The 24,659-nt window shown below is 35.0% G+C and overlaps 1 protein-coding gene across 7 annotated transcripts in view; it reads right to left on the bottom strand.

Moving 5' to 3' along the window:
• Positions 1-24,659, bottom strand: part of NAALADL2 (N-acetylated alpha-linked acidic dipeptidase like 2) — a 1,407,963-nt gene that overhangs the window by 155,394 nt on the left and 1,227,910 nt on the right. For all 7 annotated transcript variants that reach the window (XM_074298220.1, XM_074298221.1, XM_074298223.1 and 4 more), the window contains one exon: positions 20,539-20,634. In XM_074298220.1, coding sequence (XP_074154321.1) covers positions 20,539-20,634 — 96 coding nt within the window. The remainder of the gene's footprint in view (positions 1-20,538; positions 20,635-24,659) is intronic.

Below are 24,659 nucleotides of genomic sequence, written 5' to 3'. Positions count from 1 at the left end.
ACTTCAGAGCTCTGGGACTGCAAGGATGGAAAGACTATACCCCAATGCTTTTCTTTTTATATTGACTTCCATAGTTCTTTCAAGTGAAAAAAAAAAATGAATCGAACAGTTGAATGATCAAATCTATGACTTCAACAACGATGGTCCTGAACTTTGATATTAGAGAAGGAGAAGTTAAAAGAATATGAACCATTTCTGGTAGCAGAAATGAAAGAAATGCATCACTTAAGGCATACCTGCTGTTCCAGACCATCTGCAGATAAAAGAATATTATCTTTTCCTCACAAGCCTCCAACTCACTAATTATATACAAACAATAAGAATCATGTTTTTGCCAAGTGAATTATCTCTGCAGCCAGTAGCAACTTCTTTCTGGCAGGACTGACATGGCGAATGGATTCAATGGTTTACAAAAAGATTTAAAAATTCTCCTTTTTGGCCATATCATATTCATAAATTAAGGAAATAAAACTAGTTTCCAAAAGGGACAGCTGAAGATGTAAAGTGAGAAGAAGCCAACTAACCTTGGGCAAAGTATTTGATTCTTTCTATCAGAAAGCCAAGGCTTAACCTCATTCTTTAAAGTGTTGGATTTCAAAAAGAGGAAAAGGACACTTTTTTGTAAACTGAAAAGCTTTCGTGAAATGCAATAAAGCTTGAAACATGATGGATTTGAAAGAGATGATCATGGATATAAAGCAAGTTCTCAGGGGTGTGCAAGGCTAGGGAAAGGTATCCAAGTGCTAAGAAGAGCAAACACCCGATGCTACTAGGTGGTGGTTATTTCCTAACAAATACAAGTCTTTAAAATTTAAAGGGATATTGGCTGTTTATCAAACTAAGCTGCTGTGAGGCAATCTTGATTCAACAGTGATTAAAAATATGGAAAGAAAGCTATGAGAAAGATAATTATTGAAAGTGAGGAATGTTGTTCATGATTTTTTTTACTGATAAAAACATATTTATATATTATCCTCCAATCACTCAGCTTATGAATTCAAAATATGGACAATCTTGGATTTTTAAAAAAATGTGCGTAAAATAACCAAGAAAACTGATTATCTCATTCTGAGGTTTAAATATCTCATCTCTTCAAGGTTTAAAAATGAGGTGGTGCTAAGAATATAAGACCAGGTCAGGGCAGCTTCGTTTAGCTCTGTTGCTAAAAATCTAGGTGACATCAGACAAATCGTGTCCAAATCCGGACTTATCTAGTCTATTTGGCCATTTCTTCTGTCTCTTTTGCTGGATCATTATTCACACCTTGCCTCTTAGCTGAGAGTCTACCTCAAGGGTTTGTTCTGGCTTCACTTCTCTGTTTTATCCTTCCTCCCTTGTGGCTTTATAGGCAATCATGGGCTTAAAAGCTTCCCCCCCTTTTTTGTACCTCTGAACTTCCCAAGATATTTTGGGGTTTGCTGACTAGATTTTTTTTCTTAAGGACCAGTTCTTAAACCAAAACTAATCTAATTCTAACTGGCCACCAATAGGTTCTAGATTAAGCCCCATTCGGTCATTCTTTGGGTCCTGATTGATGTGGATTGAATGTAAATAGCAGCCATTTCTGCTTTGGCCAGAAACCCTGAGAATCTTCCCCTCCTACATTTATTTATTTATTTAGACTTCTTAGGACTAGGTGAAAGAGGAGATTCTTTGTCTCAATTGCTACCTAGTCTTAATTACAGAATAGGTCCGGCCTCAAACGGAGACCTGTTGAAGACCTTAACTTAAAAAGGCCAAGGTTTCCCATTTCATCCAGGGCCATCTCCAGTTTTCTAGATCTCTATTTGGTCATTGAACCCAGAAGGTTCTGGAGGGGAAAGTGAGGCAGGTGACCTTGCACAGCTCTCCCTCCCTTCAACCCAATTCACTTGCATGGCATGGCATTGACCTTTCTGATGCTATGGTCCTCTTCCCATTTTATAGATGAAATAATTGAGGCTAAGAGAGATTAAGTGACTTGTTCAAGCTACTAAGTGTCTTAACCCTGAGTCTTCTTGTCTCTAAGTCCAGAACTCTGTGCACCTCCTTTCAAATCACAGGTTTAATTCTATCATTCCTCTGCCCAGTTTCAATAATTTCCTATTACTCTAGTAACAAATACCCCTATTTAGCATTTAAAGTCCATTACAATCTGATTCTCAGCTATGTCCCCGTGCCTAAAATATATTCCTCCAATTATCATATGCTTCAGTACAGCCAGATTAACCTACTGGTAATTTCTTTCCCACTTCCCCCTCCTTTTATATATATTAGCTATCTCTCTCACCTGGCACTCATCCTCTCCTCAACTCGACTTTTTAGAAGTTTCCTTCAAAGCTCATCCCTTCCTGAATGAAATCCTGCCTCATCTTTGGTTTACACATCTATAAAAGCAATAATAATTATACTAACTACATCATAAGGTTGATATTGAGAAAGTGGTAAACTAAATGCCATAGACATATAAGCCATTGTTTCCAATTCCCTAAGGAAGCTGAATTGTAAGAAAGGCAAGCAATGGTACAGAATTCTAACGAAGACCTTTGAATAACATCAACCCAAGCAGTAGAGAAGAGGATGTTGCACCTCTTTTCTGAGGATATCCATCCCTCAGAAGAATAGATGCCTGGGTAACAGCTCAGTTTTAAAACTTGAATCAGCCCTGTGAACAAATGTCAGAAGATTTCTCATTAGGCAGGTCTTCTTGGTACAAGACACCTTTGATTTGTGCATGAAAGGGCCAGAGCTGTCCAAAGTCTTCAGCCTCATTATCTCCTCCAGATTCATCGAAGAACAGTGACAAGACAATGGTCAAGATGATAGATGACCTTCCAAGATTAGTAATCCTGCAATGACTTTGTTGAAAGCCTTCAAGAATTACTAATGATGAGGAGTAAATGATGAGGAGTAAACTGACGTCTAAACCGAGATGGGTCAGTTCCTTTTCTCTCTCTCCTTCCTTCCCCAAAATAACTAAGGGTGAGTTTGGCAGCAAATGAATTTGCTACTTAATGCTGTATGGAAACATAGTCTTTATTGGTTAGAATGGAAACACCAGAGAGCCGGTGGGCAAAATGGCTGCATGGTACAAGGCCAATTTTGCAAAGAGTAGATTTTTGAATTCTCTCTTTTATACAAGAGCACAACCATTCAGATGCACTGATGTAAGGAGGTTTCAGAGAGTGATGTAAATAAGATAAGGATTCTCTTGTTATCTTTTGGGGACAGACAGAAGTCTTTTCCCAAAAAGGAATTTCCTGATGCCATTTGGTCTATCTGAGCAGATTAGAATGGGGGCTGTAAAACCCTGGCCAGCTCAGATAGCCCAAACTAGTTTGACCACATCTTCAAAGGTCCAAGTCCCAAAGGAAGTTGGAGATCAAACAAGGAATATCAAAGGGCCAAAGTCCTAAAGGAAGTTGTAGATCAAACAAGGAATATCAATACGCCCTCAACACTACGGCTGAAAAATTAGTCACCTTTTGGTTTTTCAAGTTCTATTTTCAATTCCTATTTTTCCAGTCTTCTTACATCTCATTATACCTCACAACTTTACAACCCAGTGACACTGCACTCCTTGAACAAGATACTTCTGAATCCATTCATTTTCAGTGTTTGACCCCCATGCCTAGGTTCCTTTTCTGTGCTTGCTAGTTTCTTTGGCTTCCTGCAAATCTCAGTTAAAACCATACCTTCTTCTAAAAGCCTTTTTTCATTCTCCTTAAGGCTACTGTCCTCCCTCTGAGATTATCTCTGATTTATTCTCTGCATATCTTGTTTGCACATAATTGTTTGTTTTCTCTCCCATTATTTTGAGCTCCTTGAGATCAGGAGTTCCCCTCACCTCCCTTTTCTCTGCATCTTCTAAACTGAGCATACTGCTTGGTATAGGAAGCACTTCATAAGCAATTACTGACTTGATCCGATTCTTTAGAACTATGTAGGAATGAGTCTCATTATCTAAAGTGATTAAGTTTCATCATCACCCTGCTATCCCTGCTACTAGATGGGGGCCTTATGAGATGAATCCTTTTAGAACTTGGGGTCTGTTCCTTCTATTACTTGCTGAGAAAAGAATTTAAGTTGTCTAGTGTAAAGGATCATGCCTGGGTGAAAGGGCAGGTCAATTCTCCTAGAGCCTCCACAGCTGTGGATTGTGACACTTGAGGGAGTTGAGGAGGGTAGCTTTACTGACTGGGAATGAAATAAATTGGAGGCAGAGAGAAGAGGAGAGAGGTCAGACAACACAATAGCCTCTCAGGTGGGAGGTCAGAGAACAGCAACTACCTCTCAGTCTCCTCGTATCATAATCATCTGTTCACAAGAAGAGATAACAATTATAGGTGCTGGTGTCTGGATTCTGGAAACCACAAGAGCAGCAGATAACAGTCCAAGTAGAAGGGAAATTGTGTGTTACCTTGGATAGACTTCTGGAGTCCGACTTGAGAAGGGAAGGGAACAAATATCTATTAAACTCCTGTATTAAGTGCTGTATAAACATTATCTAATTTGATTCTTAAAACAACAGCTAGGATCCCTTCCCACTCTACATCTATGACATTTTTCTTTGTACTACTTGCTCTCCAGGGTAATGTAAAATAAATCATTTCAACATTTTCAAAACTTCTGGGGGGTAGTTCTTTCTGTTTTCATTAGAATGTTGGATATAAGTATTTTAGAGGAAAAGGCACTGGATTATACCTCTTTCGAAAAAGATTCATCATTGTACTTCTGAAGCATCATTTGTGCATGTTAAATTCATCCCATGTCAACCGGGTCATGACAAATGTCATGAGAGAGAGGGCAGAAGAGAAAAGAGAGAAGAAGCATTCCCTTCTCTCGGCTGGAATGTTATTACAAAGCTCTGCTGGGTAGAGAGCAAATCCAGATGAAATCAAAGCTGTAGCTCAGTACTTTCACCTTTGATGGCTCCAAAGGAATGAGAGACAATAAGAACAGGCTCTAACAAGCAAGAGAAAAGAGAGCTGTTGGCTGGAGACCTCCTCTCTGCACTACTGTGCAATTGCTAGAACTGTCCTTGGTGGATAGTAACTTAAGTAAGTGATGCTTTGGCTAACATCCCTGGCCGAGATCTTACATTGACATCCTGCGCTCAACCTATATAGTATTTCACAAAGGCAAAAAAGTCAATATTAAAGCACATACATACACATACACAAAAAACAAAACAAAACAAAAACAGTGTGAAGCCTGTCAAGCTCCCAATGACACGTGCAAAGTTCTAAGTTATCAGAGCAAAAAAAAAAAAATCAAAAGTAAGTATTAGTCCCTTCTTTCACCTACTCTGACACACACAAATTCTGTCTATGTTTGCTGTTTCTTTGCCATTCCTTCCCTAAATCTAAAAAGAACAAAACAGAACTACAATAAGTAAAATCCTATCAGTTTTTGATTTGAAGGAAATTGGAACCCTAGAAATTGTGAACAAAAAATAATGTGATGAAACAAAGCAGGACATAATTACTATGGTCTGGATAAGGTCAAAGCAGCTCCATATAGGATTGGAAGCCAACAAGACTCACAAATCATTCATTAAGTACATATTTACTCCTCCATTCTTTCAGAAAGCTTATTGCCCCATGTTTATATAAGTTATACTTTTCCTTCCTTCTCTAACACTCCATTTTCCAAGCACTTAAAAGAAAATGCACAAAGGTATAAAACTCAAGACCCCAAAGATGGCTAGGAGATTAATAGTAAGGGATGGGAATGTGGGGGCAGTGAATAGCACTGGCCCTTGAATCAGAAAGAATCTGAAATTAAAATCTGGCCTCAGACACTTACTACCTGTGTCACCCTTGGCAAGTTGCTTAACTCTGCCTCAGTTTCCTCATCTGTAAAATGAGCTGAAGAAGGAAATGGCAACCCTTTCCAGTATCTGCCAAGAACATCCCAAATGGGGTCATGAAGAGTTAGATACAACTGAAAAACAATTAATAACAACAAGAAGTTGTAACGTGAGCATTTCTGAAAGAAATGAACTTTTTAAAAAGACAATGAAGGACATGCCAAGGGAAGTGAGGAGGGAGGAAGTGAGGGAGGGAGGGAAGGCTTACAATGAGAAACTGAGCTCAGACAATCCTGAATGTCTACTATTTCCATGAGAACCTGTTCCAATTGTTCATGGTGACATGAATGTATTCCTTAAAATAAATGAATATCTCTTCACTCAATGAGGCTAATCAGCAAAAGAATGACTATTAGGTAACAGATGTTTAGAACACCATAACTCAAAACAACCTTCAACATGGAGAGGAAACCATCAGTAACCCTAGAAGAAGCATTCACATCTACAAAATCATCACACCTTTAAGTATTGAAATATTTGAATTGACACAATCCAATTTGTAGGTTCTAGTCCCCTTTCAGTCACAGAACTTGAGTTGGAAGGAAACTCTGAAGTTATCTGGCTTAGCTCACACAGGAACAGATATTTGCTCTGTATTATAGACAACAAAGTGGTCATTTTGGTCCATGAAGACATCCAAAGAAGGATATGACACCATTTCCTGAGACAGCTTATTACATTTTAGGATAATTCTAATTGTTATGAAGTTTTCCTAAATTTGTTCATTTGTTTTTCCTCAATGTTTCTAATCTTGCTGTCTGGAAACTAGAAAGGAAGAAGTATTTATTAAGTACCTACTACTAGCCAGGAACTGTGGTGAATATTTTAGAAATATCTCACAAATACGTTTGGAGGTAGGTATTATTTTATTAATTATATTCATTTTATAGTTAAGGAAACTGAGGTAAGGATAAGTGACTTGCTCAAGACACACAGCTAGAAAGTATCAGAGACTGGATTTGGACTCTTCTTCCTGATTCTAGGCCCATTCATCTATCCCCCATAACATGTATCTGCTTCTCAATCACACTGATAGAAGAAGGAATCTAATTCTTACAAGCAATAGTTTTTTTTTAATATTTGAAGGCTGATATCAACTGAATTCCACTTCATACCTAAGTTGTCTGAGATCTTCATCTAATCATGTGAGGATTGAGGTCCTCCACCATCTTGATTCTACTTTTGATGTTTTGATGCTCATTGACATTAATGTCCTTAGCACAATTAGGTGTCCAGAACTGATTAAATGATCTGGATATGGTTTGACACAGGGCATGGTCAGCAGTGCCATCCCCTGTTGATTCTCGGAAGCTACATTTCTCTTCCTGTAGCCTCAACATAGGGCAGCCAAATTCTCCTGCTGACTCATTCCAATATTTCCATACCTAAAATCTCTGGCTCATTCTTTTGCAAACTGTTGAGCTAAGCAACTCTAGTTTACACTTTCATAGGATATTCAAACATTGGAATTTATATTGTATTTTATACATCTAAAGTATCATACTCTATTGACTTCTATATTCTATACACCTATATATATTATCTTATTTATTATCCAAGTTGAGGGACCTTTGTTTGATCTACTCTGATCTCATTTTATGTATGGGGAAACTGAGGCTTAAAGATCTTAAATGACTTGCTTCATTCAAATAATAATTGGAAGACCCAGGATTAGAACTCAAGACCTGATAAAATAAACCTCAGATTGATGAAGATATTTGCCCATAGTCATATTGCTATTAAATATCAAGTCTTCTTTACTATAGCTCCAATGCTTAATTCACATTGTTGTACAGATCCTATTAGGTAAATTGGAGGAAAGCAATGGAGACATGACACCTTGGCAAATTCTTTTGTTTTTCTTGCATGAGATAATCTTAATGCAAATAATATCTTAAAAATCAATGTAAGTAATTATCCATTTACAATCTTTAAAAAATTATCAGATGCCATTTTGGTCCTCTTCAAGAACAAAGAATAAGAATCAACCAATAACCAAACTGGGAATAATAATAGCTTTAAATGTAAACCTCTGTGCATCCCACCATTTAGCTTTCTCTCCATAATAATTTAATAATTCCTGAAATTGCCTGCTCATATAAGTTTTGTAAGGCTTGACTGAGGTCATACATTATAAAGTGTCTTGTAAACCTTACAACTTATATACGTGTCAATTAGGGGGAAGGAATAATTTCTTCATTTCTAACCCTTCTTCTTCCCTGATCAGCTTTTCTAATTACTAATCATTTTTATTCAGGGCTAGTTTGTTGAGGATGATTGTGAGAATTCCAGAAAAGTGGTGAAAATTTCTTTTTCAAAGAAGGCATTAGTCTTCTAGCTTGAGCTAAAGATAACAAGCCTTAAGCTGAGCATTAGTCATCCAAAGGGTCACTCATATCAGCCTGTCCAAAGATGTTAGCTGAAACATATAATTATAGTTCAAAAGAGCAACTTTGGTCATGTTTTCCTATGAGATTTGAGCAGTTAAACAGGCATAAAAATTAAATGTAAAAGCAATCTTTAAAATTAATTAAAATGAGATGATTTGTGTGGAAATCAATAAAGGTTAATGGGAGCACAAGAATACTAAAATACCCATCAGATCGCAGTAAATGGAATGACACAAAGAAAAACTTCACTGAGAAATTTTTTATAGATGAGAAACACTTACATGTACACATAAACTTGCATGCTGGTCTCAATAGAATCAACTATTTCCTATTTTGACTCAATGATGGCACACATCACTGATTTCAAAGAAGCAACGAATTTTAAGAGTGGATAGAAACCTTCATGGTCATCTAGTTACTCTAAATCAATCAAATTCTTGATGAAGGGAAGTCACTTCTTTTTTTAAAGATTTCCCTGGAAAGGGAAATGAAAGCTTCCTAAAACACTTCACTTTGGGGTATTGATAGTTGTGAGGAAGTTTTGATTCATATTAAACCTCAATTTGCTTTTTTATACTTTTGGAGTCTATTTGTGGAATTCAGTTTTTAGGCCACTTTCCAAGCATCTTAACATCATTTTAATATGTTTCCAAATGCTGACTTGGATTTCTTCCTCTGCCTTCTCTGACTGTTAGATGAGTTTTTCCTTCATCTTATTAGAACTTGGTCTCCATCTCACTTCTCAACCATTTTAAACTAGCCTTTCTACCTCTTCAAGATCTTTATGTATGTTGCCCTCCCCCTCTTGCCCCTGAAGGCAAGATGTATTTTGCTCCCTTGTATTTATATCCCTAGTGTTTAAGCACAGTGCCATGGTACATAGTTAAGTGTTTAATTAATTTTCATTCTATCTATCTATCTATCTATCTATCTATCTATCTATCTATCTATCTATCTATCCATCCATCCATCCAATCTAATGCAGGTACCTATCCATTCAATCTAATCTAATTCATTTATTATCTGTGTTTCTATCTGTCCATCCTATTGTATGTATGTATGTATGTATGTATCAGAGACAATATAACATGAAAAATTGTGAGCCAATCTCAGGGTCAAGAAGCCCCTCAAATACTGTCTCAGATGTATTCTGGCCATAGGACCTTAAGTCATCTAGTGCTCCTCAAAAATTGTAAATTATCAAATACTTGCCTACCTGACTTGATAAGAGTGAGATCTCTCACCAGGATTTTTCCCATAACAGTGAAATCACAGATCTGGTATAATGTATGTGTGCCATAAATCCATACATGTATAGATACATAGATATGGATATAGTCATATAACCACATATTTATTACACAAATATGTATTTCATCTTTGAGATCTTCAAAAAAAAGCTAATTTTAAAAACTCTAATAGACTTGCTTTAAAGATATATTAAGATTATTATTATTATTATTATATATTAAGATTAAGATATATAAGATAAGATTCTTTTGCTCCCTGAAAAGCTACTATTTTTCCTTATAGACACATATAAGATTTACATTACAAGTTACTGTGTCAAACAAGGTCTTCCTAGAAACCCAGTTACTGCTTTTCTTTGTTTAAAGTCTAAGCAAAAATATAAGTTTTCATGGTCTATATTAAAGTTTCTTCTCCCTGCAAGTGCTCTTTTAAAAAAAGGGCTCAATTCACTCATAGTATAGGCTGGAGACACACGTTAATTTAGTTTTCTGCACTGCCAATATTTTATATAACATTAATCCATAGACATAGATTAGAAGTTTATTATGCTCCATGATTTTTTTCTATCGACTCACTTAAAACTTGCTTATATACGCCTTCAACAAGCAAAACAATAATCTTGTCTTCTATTTTTAGGGCCTTTCCACTAAAGTCCTTTCACATAGATTATTCCATTCACTTTCACAGACTTTATACAAAACAAGAATTTTTTTTTTTTCTGGGACACCAAAAAACTTCTCTGCATTATTAAAAAAAAAATCATTCTTAGTAGTCTATTCCTATTTCTGAAATTCAAAGAAGGACAAGAACATTGACCTTGACTTCATGACCTCAAACTCTCAAGCATAAACTAGTTTACACAAGATCCAATAGTCAGTTCAAGATAAAATTCCCAGTTGTCAACTCATAAGAAAGCATGGGGCACTGGAAAAAAGATGACTAGGTATCAGAGACAGATGTGAGTTCAAATCCTACTGCCGGTGTTTGGACAGCAAGAATATGCTTTGTTTCCTTACTGTGTAATATAAATGTTCATATTTGCTTTTCATTTAACCTGTATTTATTGAGCTTGGGAACATATGATATTCATTCAGCATAAGAAAAAGTCCTTGAGAAGAGGGACTCTTTTGTATTTATATTTATATTTCTACATTACCTGACACATAGTAGGCACTTAATAAAAGATGAAAATGTGGCTTATACTGGATAGATCTAATATATTTCTAAGTCTATTAGATTAGTAACCTGATCTTTGAGTGTAGAGTTTATAAATATAACCAATTATTTTGAAATCAGCTCTGAGGGTTCTACCATAATTTTCTCTTCATCCTTCCCCAGGCTCCAGGAGCTCAACAATTTCTCACATAATCACTGTCAGAAACACTGATTCTTCTCTGAACCAATTACCAGTCAAACCAGTCAGTTGGTTCTACTGCAAAAGGCTGTTTTCTGCCAAACCAAAATCAATACTGTCAACCATCAATTATCTGTCCTAATGGAGGAGAGCAATGACCTTGATTATCAAAAAATCATTTCTATTTAGTTTTAGAATATAGTATATACACACAGTGGATTATGGGTAGGTATGAAAGGCAATAAATATACTTTGGTCACTCCTTGTTCAATGCACACCCCCATCCCCTTTTCCCTTTTCAAAGTAAAGAACAAAGAAAATCAGCCAAGCCCAGAAAGAGGAACTAATGGAGTACCGAGATTTTTTTTTCCCCAAGCTTATGCCTAAAGTAAGAGGAAAAGGGGGAAAAAAAGGAAAGGGGAAAAGAAGAAGAAGAATCTAAAAAGTCTTTTTTGTGGATGATGAATTATAAAAGTTGACACCTATATTGTTTTCAAATGCTTTACATTTTAAAATCTCATTTAGTCCTCACAACAATTTCTGAGAAATCATTAGTCTTATTTTAAAAGTGAGGAAATTAAGGCACAGAATGAGAAAATGATTTGTCCAAGATTAAAATTCAGTCAATTCACAAACATTTAATGATGTGATGACTTGGTGCTTTGTGCTTTACTAAGTGCTAAGGATACAAAAGAAAGAAAAAGATAAAAAAAACCAAATAAACAACAAAACAAAACAAAACAAAACAAAACAAAACAAACAAACAAAAAAAAAAAACCCAGCCAGGATTTAAATCCTATTTGAAGGATACCGAAGGTAAAGGAGGTTTCAAATACAAAGTCCTTTCTGCTAGCTGTAACCTAAGTTTGGGACTTGTTGGCTCAAAATTCCAGAGGGCCTCCTTCAAACCTCCATTTTCTTAAATTCTTTTATAAGTAGCAGGGCCTAAATGGAATCAGTCAACATAAAGGTGCAGGGGAGGACAATCCTTGCCTAGAGGCCTCCAGGATAATCAATAAAGCTAATAATCCAATTAAAATAATAAAGAGTTGGTGGTATAGAGCTATATTATTGAAATGCCTACCATTATTGACATTTCAACTTTATGGTCATTAAAGTTTGAAGTTAGAATTTCATAGGCTCCCTGATAATGTCATTACCAGAGGAAACTTTGGCACTCATAGTACCTAAGCAAGACAAATATTTCAATATACATGTTGCCCTTTTCACACTAGCCACAGTTCATGTTTATTGTTCACTATTTGGCATTTGGTACATGGAAAACAACTTGTCTTATCTGTATATGTCATTTGAACTTTTCATGGTAAATATATTCCTGCAACTGGCTTAAGTCAAAGAATCAAGAATCAAAACCCTTTTATATTTCTTTTTGATTTTAGGCAAATCATTAACTGTGCCTCAGTTTTCTCATCTGTAAAAGAGTGGGGGGTAGGCTAGATGTGCTTTAATCTTTAAACCCTTCCAAGGAAAGGGAAACAGAGAGATATATACATTCTTTTGGTCTTGCTTTTAACTGAGGGCTAAAGTGGCAAAAGTGTTGGGGGGGGGAGAGAAAATGGTGGTCCTACTTACTCCCTCTCCCTTCCTTACTTCTAACATGTGACTAGTCTCTAATTCTAATATAAAGTCTTCTTATTTAACTAAAGACAGTATCTTACTGATCTAATCCTATTTTCCCTAGTTACCTGTATTTGACTCAGTCTTTTTTATTTCCTAGTATGTCTTTACTCTGGCTGTGAGGATGAGGAAAATTCTAAGAGCCACAGGAGACAATGACCTTTCCACTACAAGGTTGGGATCTGAACGCTCCAGTCCATTTTCAGAGAATTTTCACTCTAGCTGGGGGTATAATAACATGCCATTCATGTGTTCCATTATTTTATACCCAAGCACATTATTACTAGAAATTTGGAGTCTTAAAATCTGTCTCAACAGACCTGAGTCTAAGAAAGGGTTATACTATGAACCATTGCATAAAATTATTAATATAATGCTCAGTGTCAGAACTACAGAAACAAAAGCTTAAATTCTGACAGCTTTTCTAGTGTCATGGAGAAAAAGATGCCAAGTTCAAGATTAAAACATAATTAATGATACTGGTCTTGTTTCCAAAACTCACAGACATAGCTCAAAGTAATTAGGTAAATCTCAGAATTGTAAATTGTTAATAAAATAATGGCTAGTTAAATCATCCTTGTCCTTATTATTAATAATCAGATGAATATAATAATTTCATATCTAATTTTTAAACAATAATTCATCTTTACAAATAGAGAAGAAAAGACATCTCTACATCTGTATTCTTTTCAACCCTTTAATTGTCCACCCAGGAAAATTTTTTGGCTTTTTTTCTTCTGCCAATCCTCACTCTCTATTGATGATGACTACTTTCTGAAATACTAAAGTTCAGCAAAAGTTCTGATTGTGTTTCATTTAATTTCCAAATTGTCAGGTTATTTCCTCCATAGTCTAGGAGCTTCTCATTTCAGCTGCCCAGTTCTAGATTCAGATGCTTTGATTTAATATTAACCATATTAGAGATTAAAATGATATACTTAAATATTTCTTAATATAAAATAACAATAAATCCATTACATATTAATATGAATAACAATTTATTTTACTTTTTGCCAACTGTAATAAATTGTTTTGTTTTTCTGGTTACACATGTATATTAACTTCTTAAATACACATTTCATGTTTTATTTTTTTAAACTTTATATTTTCTAAAACAACAACTTACTGAAAAAAGTGGGGTTATTTTTCATATTTTTACAAATATCTTTAATGTCTGACCTAATAGAAAACATCTGGGTTCTTATATCTGCTTCTCTAATCTGTTGCAATGTCATTTTGGTTGAAGTATAAAAAGTTCTTACTTAAATATGTGGTTGGAAATAAGAAGAATATTTTAATAGGTAAATAACTTCTCAGTAGTACTATGAAAGTAATTTTTATCCCATTGATCCCCAAAGGAGTCTCAGTAATCCCAAGGGTCATCAGACCACCCCTTGAAAAAAGAATTACTTTCCCCTACCAATGAGCCAATAGAGATTCAGTTTCTTTCCCCTTTCATCAATCCTAGCACTGTGCCTCATAAAACTGAGGCTTAGTAATTATGTACTGAAGTGCATCAAATCTCAATTTAATATGATGAAACAATTTCATTTTTGAACATATATCCATTCTACCTTAAAAAACATATCATTTAAGAAAACCATTGCATAATCCAAATGAGGTTAAGAACTAATTGCTAAGATTAGTAATTTAAGCTATAGCTTCTCTATCACATCAATAACTGAAAATATGGATATTAAAGATTTATGACAATAGAATATTTAGAATTTCTGGGAAAAGAGTAGCCATACTTATAGAACAAAAGCAATCAATACGGGTTTCTCAAGGGGTGGTAGTTGGAACAAGGAAACATATATTTATTATGGCAAATCTATATCAGTGACTGAAGTGTATCCTCTAACTCCCTGGAAGCTTACCCATTATCTTGGATGACCTTTTTTCATGGTGGCACTGAGTGATGTTTTCAGAGCATCTAAGTAGAGAAATCCAATATCTTTATACCCAATTCTATGGGGCCATCCAAATCCTTCCATTTTGCTTTGTTGCAGTGAGTGCTGAGCAATGGAAACTTGGAAACATTTTTTGCTCTACAGTTTGTTTCAAAGGTCTTTCTTGTAAACCCTAACCCTGGGCTATCTAGAGCTAATTTCCTATCTTTGTTTTGCTGTGTCCTCTATCTTGGTTATTTCCTAAGCACTTTGAGAGAGGGAAAGGACATAAGTACATACCAAAAAAAATATTTCTTTTCAAAATGAAAAATTATAACCCCAGTTGATAGAATACTGGATTTAAATTTGAGAAAGCTGAGTATGAATCCTGACTGATAAGCTGTTTGTGACTCTGGCAACTCAACTAACTTTTCTTTCTATGTAAAATGAAAATAACAGTATTGCATTACCTTCCCAATGCTATTGTGAGGAAAGCACTCTCTAAGGAGTAGTTTTTGTCACCCTGTGGAAGTATGCATATGTGAAGAACATATATATGAGAGAGAGAGAAAAAGAGAGAGAGAGAGAGAGAGAGAGAGAGAGAGAGAGAGAGAGAGAGAGAGAGAGAATGAACAATATAAATTGAATAATCTCCATAGATGCCCACTTTTATGGAGAAAAAGACTAAAGATTACTGTCTTATATAGGAGACTTTTGCTTATTAGCTTTGTGCCCTTAAGCAAACCTTGATCTTTATAGATTGTGCTTCTTTTAGCATTTTATAAACTATAAAGCATCATATATATAATCACTGAAATTAACTCCAATTTGTGTGTATACATATGTGTGCACATATGTATATAGGTACACTGTGTACATGTTTATGACATGTATGGTATCATTTTTAAAAATGTGTTTTGCCCCCATTAGAATATGAGTTTTAAGAAGGCAAGATTGTTTTTGCCTTTCTATACAGCCCAATGTTCAATTCAGTGAAGCACCTAAAAAGAACTTTTTAAGGAATGTTTATTGACTGGCTTTTTGACGATGTGAATTCCAGCCTGGCATTTCAAACCCTCTGGAATCTGACTCCCATCTGCCTTTCCCTTCTTATTTCATGGGGACTTCTCTTTAACCACTCTCTATTTCAACCACCCAGGCTGGTTATAATTGTACATGATATCCTTTCCCCTGCCTTTGCAGAATCAAACTGTAGGGTATGGAAGACCGAATCCCAAACTTCTGCCTTGTGGAATCAGTCCCTCTCTTCATTAAAAATACAGCTCAGAGGAGCAGCAAAATGAATAGAAGCCAGAAGGATCTGAGTTCAAACCCAGCCTCAGACACTTACTAGCTGTGATTCCAGACAAGTCACTTAATCCTGATCGCCCATACACACATAAAGACGGAAAGGAAGAGAGAAAGGGAAAGGAGAGAGAGAGAGAGGGAGAGAGAAAACTCAGGTCTTATAAACATGGTCTTTCTGAATCTCCCTAAATTTTAGCAGTTTCTCTTTTGAAATTACTTTGTATTCCTTTACATATACACTGTGAACATAGTTTAAGTACAATCTAAACTCATTTTATCTCAACTTTCTATTTCTAGAGCCAATCATATAAATATATGCTTGATAAGTGTCCCTTTTGTTGTCGAATTGAAAGAAGTTAATTTTACTTTAAAAAGTTGTCCAGCAGAAACAGTGATCACAGTATTGTCCACTCAAAAACATTTCTAGTGCTTCCCATTTTTACAAACATAGAAAAATCTCTCCCAAGTATACAACAGCTATACCACAGCATGTGTTTATACAATTCTTTCTCTTACTCATTCCTATCTTTGTATCCAGAAATAACATTTTGTAATATTTTGTCAAAATTGAAGATAGATTATATTGATTATTAACTTCTATTTTAAAAATAAAGGAAGCTTCCCTTGACAGCCTCCCTTTGGGTAATAATGGGCTCATGAGCACTATAAAGGAACTAATAGTAAAAGATATATCTTTAGAAATGATAATATTAGTGGTACATAATAAGCTGAATCTCTTTAGGCAAGAAAAAATATATAGCTGGTAATATCTGTAATTGTAGTAAAGGAAGTCTTTGAATTTAATTATACATATATGAAGAAAAAACCTGCAGTTACCCCTCTCCCACTAAAAATACCAATGGGTATGTTTCAATAGCCCGTCATTTGCCTTGAATAGCTCCAACTAACATTATTATAAACAAGTGAGCATTCATAATAAGTATTTATTTTTTACTAGTGTAGCACTTCATGAAAACATACAGAGCCGCTTTAAGTGTAATATTCTACATCTAGTAACAACAATTTGATATAGCAGGGGAACAAAGATCTCAGGGCTTTAAAAAAAACTAAAGCTAGAAAAAATAATGATAAGGTAAATAAATAATAACAAAAAATAAAGCTAGAAATCTGCATCAATACATTTACATCTCTCTCTCTATATATATATACATAGATGCACACATGTACACAAATATGCATATACATGTGATTGTACATGCATGGGAATAAGGATGAGATTGAGATTTCCATGGTATGGAGAACTCCCCAGTGAGAAAATGCCCCCTAACAATGCAGTCCCAAAGAGTGTTGAGAAGTTAAATGAGTGTGTAAGTACATGTGTCAGATATAGATACAAAGAAATATTCATATCTATGTTAATGGTTATATATGGCTCTGCAAATATACATATAGGAATACATATAAACATTTATTGGAAGTAGATGGATGGCTTCAAGGATAGAGTGCTAAGTCTGGAGTCAGGAAGATCTGAGTTAAAATTTATTCTCAGAGACATGCCAGCTATATATGATTCTGTGCAGCCACTTATTCTCTCTTTACCTTAATCCACAGAGAAGGAAATGACAAATTACTCCAGTTTCTTTGCCAAGAAAGTCCCATGGACAGTATTGGTGGTCTATGGTCCACTGCATCAGGCAGACTGAATGACAGGATTGAATAACAATACACATACTACATGCACACACACACGCACACACACACATACACACAAAAAGGCAGTGACATAACAGAATGAGGGAGAACCTGGAGACTGACTATACTTAGGAACACAATAAGATGGTAGAAAGCAGAATTTATAAAGCCTTAAACAAGAGTAGGGACCAGGCAAATGGTAAGAAAAAGGATTAATTGTAAGAAAGATTGCAAAATCCATCGATTTTCTGTTTTCATTCAACAAGAATTTATCAAACATCTATTGTATGTTAGATATTGTGCTAGGATATATATGTATATACACATGCATATATGTATTTGCATATACATACATGCAAAGAATATATATGTATATATATATATTATAATAATATCTGCACTAAGCAATTATATTATTTGTTTTCCTTGAAATGTATGAGAAATTCTCCATGATCTCAGTTACAAAACCACATGGGAAGGACTCTGAGCAAAATCAAATCTACTCATTCACATCGCCAATTGTACCTCATTTCCTGGGCATGTAGTAAAGAAATGCACCAGAAATTCTATCAGCCTCAAGAATACAAGTGATCTTTGAAAAATTAAACCTATTATCTTTCCCCCTAAACCCTTCCTTTCTTGATTACTATAAAGGGAAATATCATGCTTTCAGTTCTCCAGCCTCCTCATAACCTAGGTAGCATCCTCAACTTTCAAGATCTCAGGTCCTGTTTTCAAGCTGTTAATAAGATCTGCTGATTTTACCTTCATAACATATATACCTCCTTCTCTTTGATTCTATTATCTTGGTATAGGCTCTCATTATCTCACCCCTGGATTATTGTAAAATAGTGCTAGTGGGACTACCTGCCATAAAGCTCTCATGATTCCAACCCATCCTCCATTCGGCCACCAAAATGATTTTCCTAAAGTTCTTATCCAATCATATTTCCTCTCTTTCCCTTCCTCAACAAACTTATTTTCAATTTCTCTTTTATAGAGTTTGTATATTTTTATTTGCTAGTTGGTCTCTTTGAGGACAGGGGAAAGCTTTTGCCTCTTGTATTTTCAGTGCTTAGCATTGTGTCTGGGACATGTCAGACTTTTCTATTGTTCGACTGATTGATTTTATAGTAGAAAGAATACTGGCTAAAGCGAAAGGTCAGAGATTAGGATGCTGAGCATGATTTTCTTTGTTCTTTCTGTTCCTCAGTCTACTTTTAGATCGAAAATGGGATAACAATGATAATAGTATTGACAACTGCAATGAAGAAGATCTGTTCTGAATTCCCTTTGAAAGAATAATATAAAACTTACTTTTCTTTAAAAAGATAAAGAATAATATGGAAATAAAGTAAGGTCATAAAGGGAAATTTTGAATAAAATGAGGCCCTCTGCTGGTTTCCATAACCATCTTTATATATATTGGATTTTGCCTCAATCTGTGTTTAATATGCAGTGATAATATGTAATATATAACATTATTTATCATATTTATATTGTATTATGTTACATTTTATGTGTATGTAAATATTTTGAATTCCAGTGGAGAAATACTATAGATTCAGTGTCTATTCTATTTACTGTAAGTTTAATTTTCTAAGAGCATAGCTCTGATCACAATCTTTTTCCAACACCAAACTATAAATTGTTCTCAATTATCTTAATTAATTAATTAAGAGGATGAAGGTGAGATCTATCTGGGAATATTGTGAAAAAGGAAACATCTAGTTTTGGTATCTAGGAAGACAGAGACCTCTCAAGGCAGTTCAACGCACTTTTTATCAGCTCTAATTATTAGAAAATTTTCCTTCTGCTGAATTGTAATCTCCCTCTCAGCAGCTTCCACTGACTATTACTACTCCTGCCATACAGAGAAAAGCAGAATAAGTCCAATGCCTCGTGAACTTGATAACCTGTCAAATATCTGAAGACAAGTTTCTTGCCCTATATCCAAGTTTTCTCCAGGCTAAACAAGGGGGAGTTGCTTTGAGAGATTGATCCTCCTTAGAGTCTCCATCCCTTTTCTTCCTAAATTCACTACCGACAATTCTATGTATTTTAATCATAAAGTGACAGGGTTCAGGGACTGATATTCCAACTAGTATTTTGTTTATTTATCTCCAATAAATGACCTGGGTCAGATTCTATGATGCCAGGAAGGAACAATTGTTCTTTTGCAAGAAAAGGTAGGTGGAGAGGAAAATAGCACTTTTCAAATAGATGCAGCTTGAGTTGTCCTTCAGCAGCTTTATACTATACCAACCCACTGTCACTGATGCAGTGATGAATTATACCTTTTGGCATCCACACAGAGCCTCATTTGTAACTTTCTTTGGGTTCTATGTATTATTTCAAAAAGACAAATGCCAGTATAAATTCAAACCTTTAAAAAACAAAACAAAGCAAAACTACTACAAGAAGAAAATGCAGCAACAGAAGAAACAAGCAATCCAACAAATGCTCAGGCACAAGGTTAGGTGATTAAAGTTCACAGTCTATGATGTGGGTTCAAATGACTTATTCAAAGGGCTTCCTTCCAACACAGAAAGGTCTAAAAGATAGAAGAGATGGGTCAAGTTACATGAGGATCATTTTGTTTTGTTTTCTTATCACAAGGGATGGTTCATTCTGGAAAGAGGCGTAAAATAATTTATATAAAAACAAAAAAAATCAGTAAAAATATTTTTATGTACAAAATTAAAAAGAAGTTATATAAATAGGAGAGGCCTCTAAGATACCTTCTTTGTAGCTGTGTATTAAAAACCCTTACTACAAGAGGGAAGATTTATTTAAAATTTTGCCAATTAGTCAAAACTGCTTTCTGAATAAGAAGGTAATGACCAATAATTCAAGGTTATAAAGATATACATAAGAGGGAATATAATTCATATCAACAAACTATATAATCTTAGACCAGTCACTTTCCCTACTTCTACCTCAGTTTCCATTCCTACAAAATGAAGGATTTGGAGTACATGGAATATCCGGTCCCTCCTGGGTCTAAAAGGCTCCATTTTGGATTACATGTGATTTCCCTTGCTGAAATAAGTATCTTTCAAAGAACATTATAGCCATTTAGAAGAGTCAGACAAATAGAATAAAAATATACTTTCCCACTCTTAAGTACCATCACTATCACAAATCAAAATGAAAGTTAAAAACAGCCTAGATAATTAATTAACAATTTTCTCTCACTCTTACCTTTGCAATAGTTTCATGAAGGTTGAAGAAAGGATCCAATTCTTCAATTTCTGCAGGCCGTACAGGAAAAAGGGCTTCAGAGAGGAAACTCAGACCCTGTGACAAATCAGAAGAGAAGTCTTTAAGACTCTTCATTGATTTTGTTCTTCAAGTGTATATTGGATTTCCTTTAAAGTTTCAAAAGAACTCTTAAGTATTTTAAGACTTTTTTTTTGCTGATTTTAGAACTTTATTTTACTGATCTAATTAACCCATTAAAATTATCTTCAAAAGAAAGATCCCTTTTGTAGAATTCTTGATGGCTATTAACAGTAACTTATTGGCCAAGAAGAAGGTTTGACTCACCTTTTTTTTTTTTTTTTTTTGGCCAAAGGCAATAATTCTTGACAGTTTCCCTTTTTCTAAGTAAAGATGTGTATGCTGTGTCTGCTACCTTTGGTACAAAGGCAATAGTCAAGATCTCATATGTCTCTTAAAACTAAAATATATTAGGTTTTAAAGACTAAAAAACCAAGAATAGCATAAAAAATTTGGTATAAAAATGATGCCTGAATACAAACACCCAGATGGAGGAAAAAAAAATAAATTAAATTCTGGTCATTGTCAAAGTAAACTTGATACAAAAAGTAAAAGGAATATTTAGCAGATTTTATTTTTATCCTGGGTCAGCAAATGAATTGATATGTTGGCTCCCCAAAGGAACTATACCATAGCAGATCACCCATGAATATTAAAATGGGGAAAAAATGGATTAGTGAGAGAGCAAACACATTATTTTATACATAATGAGATGGACCAAGAATCAAAGTATCCCTATGGACTGAAAAATTTTTAAAAATCACAAAAAAAGAAGAAGAAAACTCTAAGTTGCAGGTTGCAACTCTCAGCAACCCAGGGAATTATTATTATTGAACAGTAATCAGAAATGACTTTTTTTAAGGAACCATTTTTCTCAATAAAGATCACATACTATTAGAGTTAGAAAAAATAGAGGTCTTATCTAATCCTTTTACTTTATAGATGATAATATGAGTAGAAAGATTAATTGATGTGTCCAAGGTCACCCACAGCTAGTTCCTGGAAGAGTCAAGACTTGCCAGTCTATTTTAGTAAATAGATGAGCCTCATTTTTTAAAGTAGTAGCGTCCATTTTAATGCAACAATTAATTGAATTAAGTGCTTTTAAAAGTTTGTTTTCAGAAAATAAAAAAGCTAAACAATACAACATAGTATATAATCCTTGTTCTACTCCCAGCCAGCTTTTTGATCTTTTGTGAATGGCCCCTTCATCTATATACTGAACATTACCGCACCTGCCCTATTTCTTGTCACAAGATGGCTAGATGGAGCAAATCTATATGAAAATGATTTGTATATATACATGTATACATGCTACATATTTTTAAATATATGCATTTCTACATTTTGAAAATATCGTTAAATTTCAAAATTCAGAAGTCAAAGTCAGATCCAATCCTGAAGAGCTTACGATGGAAGGGATATTTCTTCACCTTCAATTATCATCCTTCTGAAAATATGCTGGTTGTAGTATCATGTTCACTTCTTTAGCAAAGCTCGACATTGTCGATTCTATCATTGACTGCTTACACTTGCTTATCTCAGTCATTTTAGTGCTATTAACTTTGATCATTCTGTTATTTGTATCCTGTGAGAGCATAGCACTGATGAGATGGCTTAATATTCTACTCTAGTCTATGTCAGGAAAGACTATGGTCTGAGTCCACCTCCAACACTTACTAGAAGTATAACTTCAACCCATCAATCAATCAACAAACATTTTAAAAATAAATAAGTTCAACCACGTGCTTCATAATTAAATCAACAATGTAAATGGAGGGGGAAAGATAAGAAAACAACCATAATAAAATGTTATAGAATCTATGAAAGAATACATTTTACCTCAAAGAGAAGATATGACAGCATCTTCCCATTTCTGCAAGAGAGGGGCATTATGTGAATGGAACACTGCTTATACTTACAGACTTTTTCAATCTATTAGTTATTTTTATGGAACTCTTAATTTTTTTCCCATAAGGATTAGACCCCCTTGGAGGGATGCGGTAAGGATACCCTGTGGGAAGTAAATGATAGGAAAATAATACAATTTTACTTTATGGAAAAATGGGCATCAAACATTTTAATAGGACAATGAATTCTGTTGTTTTTCATGATCAAATCCATTCTATCATTCAAATTTCCCCCAAACAGATGAGGAAACTGTGGCTCAGAAAGCTTATGTTTTCCTTAAGGTCAGATAGCTCCCCTACCTATGTCATTAAGCTATTATAAAGAAAATCCCTCATAAACCTAAAATATACTTCATAGATATGAATTACCACGTTATTTTTCATCTCCAAGGTCACACAGTTGGCTTGTATTTCAGCTGGGACTCAATTCTAGGTTTCCTGGTTTCCCATTAGCTTTTCCCTTGCAACTAGCTAGGAAGAGGAAGATTGGGTGGCTGAGTTATATTCTCAACAATTGTTTTGTGTATCCTAGGGGATGCTCTACTTATGGGCCAGAAATTAACTGCTGGTTCTCACTTTGTTGATTTTCTATGGAAATCTGGATATGATGGATGCCGGAAGGCAAAGCACTAAGCTTTTTCTGTCACGATTGAATCTCTTTAGCAATGATCTCCAATGAAGAGACACAAGTGATGTTTTCAGGATAGAACTCTGTGCTTTCCTGTCCTCTGCCCTCCTTTCCTTCTACACAAATGCTTCTTTTATAAACACCCTTCTTTGGAATCTACTGAAATGTAAACACATGTGGGTTGTTCCCCGGTTGTTTCCAATTTTAATGATGGTATTTACCTATCTCAGTGGTTTGCACCTGTTTTCTTGAGTGGATGAATGCACACTGAGCCTGGGGTTCTGCATAAACTGTCATGGGAGTTGAAGGATAGATAGGCACCAAATTTCCTGAAATTGCTTCTTTCCACTAATTAGAAATCAGAACAAAGATTCATAGACTACTAGATTATCAGCTTGTAAATGCCTTCTTTACAGACAAATAAACAGAGACCTACAGAAATCCAGTACCTTGGTAAAGGTCATAGGATCTCAGATTTATCACTGGAAGACTCCATAGAAATCAACGAGTTAATCTTTCATTTTTCAGATGATGAAACTGAGTTTCAGAGGCTAACCAAATGTCATTACAAGTGCTATGTATCCAAGACTGGATTTGAACTCAGGCTAGTGGAACAGCAGGAATAATCATATAGGCCTCTTGATTCTGAAATTCTGATGGTGGTGTAATGATAATGGTGATGATAATCAATTATGGTAATAAAAATAATCTATGGTTTTCAAGAGAAAAAACATGCTATAGTGGTCAGAGAACTGGCTTCAGAGTCAGGAAGATGTGTTATATAATCTCTGCGTCCCAGGGCAAATTCCTGTGATCCAGGCAAGTACAGACTATGACAGCAGCTAGGTAGCATGGTATATACCTTGCCAGGTCTGGAATCAAAATGGTTTGAGTTTGAATCCAGTCTCAGACACTTATTAGTTGTATTCTTTGGGAAGCCACTTAAACCTGTTTTCCTCAATTTTCTCATCTGTAAAATGAGCTGGAGAAGAAAATAGTGAACCACCTCGGTATTTTTACCAAGAAAATCTCAGATGAGGTCACAAAGAGTAAGACAGTACTGAAATGACTCAATAACAAAGCAGAGGACTTGATGACCTCCATTAATGGATTCTGTTCTCTAATAGGAAACTCTCTATATCAGTGAAATCAAATTGTTTTGTTCCACTCTTTCTACTCTCTGTCTCTCAAGCCTCCCCCCCAAAAAAAAAAAAAAAAAAAAAAAAAAAGTTTTTCTAAAACACAGGGAAGAATAGATTTCTGCTAAACTTCAGGTAAGAGTTTTAAAACAATCATTTTTACATCCACAATGCACTTCAAGAATGATTTCATAGTCTCCATTTATCTGTGTTTATTTAGCTGGAAATGGCTTGCCAAGCCCCATCATCTCATATTGGCAGGAATAAGGCTGTTAATTCCCTGAACGTGATTGTGGCCATAAGGCCATTAACCAGACATAAACAAATCATTGGGAGGGGGGTGAGGGGGAAAGACAATTTTTGGCC

The sequence above is a fragment of the Sminthopsis crassicaudata genome, chromosome 3, assembly GCF_048593235.1.
Source record: "Sminthopsis crassicaudata isolate SCR6 chromosome 3, ASM4859323v1, whole genome shotgun sequence".
NCBI classification, from domain to species: Eukaryota; Metazoa; Chordata; class Mammalia; order Dasyuromorphia; family Dasyuridae; genus Sminthopsis; species Sminthopsis crassicaudata.
Note: the sequence above shows the minus strand (reverse complement) of the source record. Positions and strands in the feature narration are given on the sequence as shown.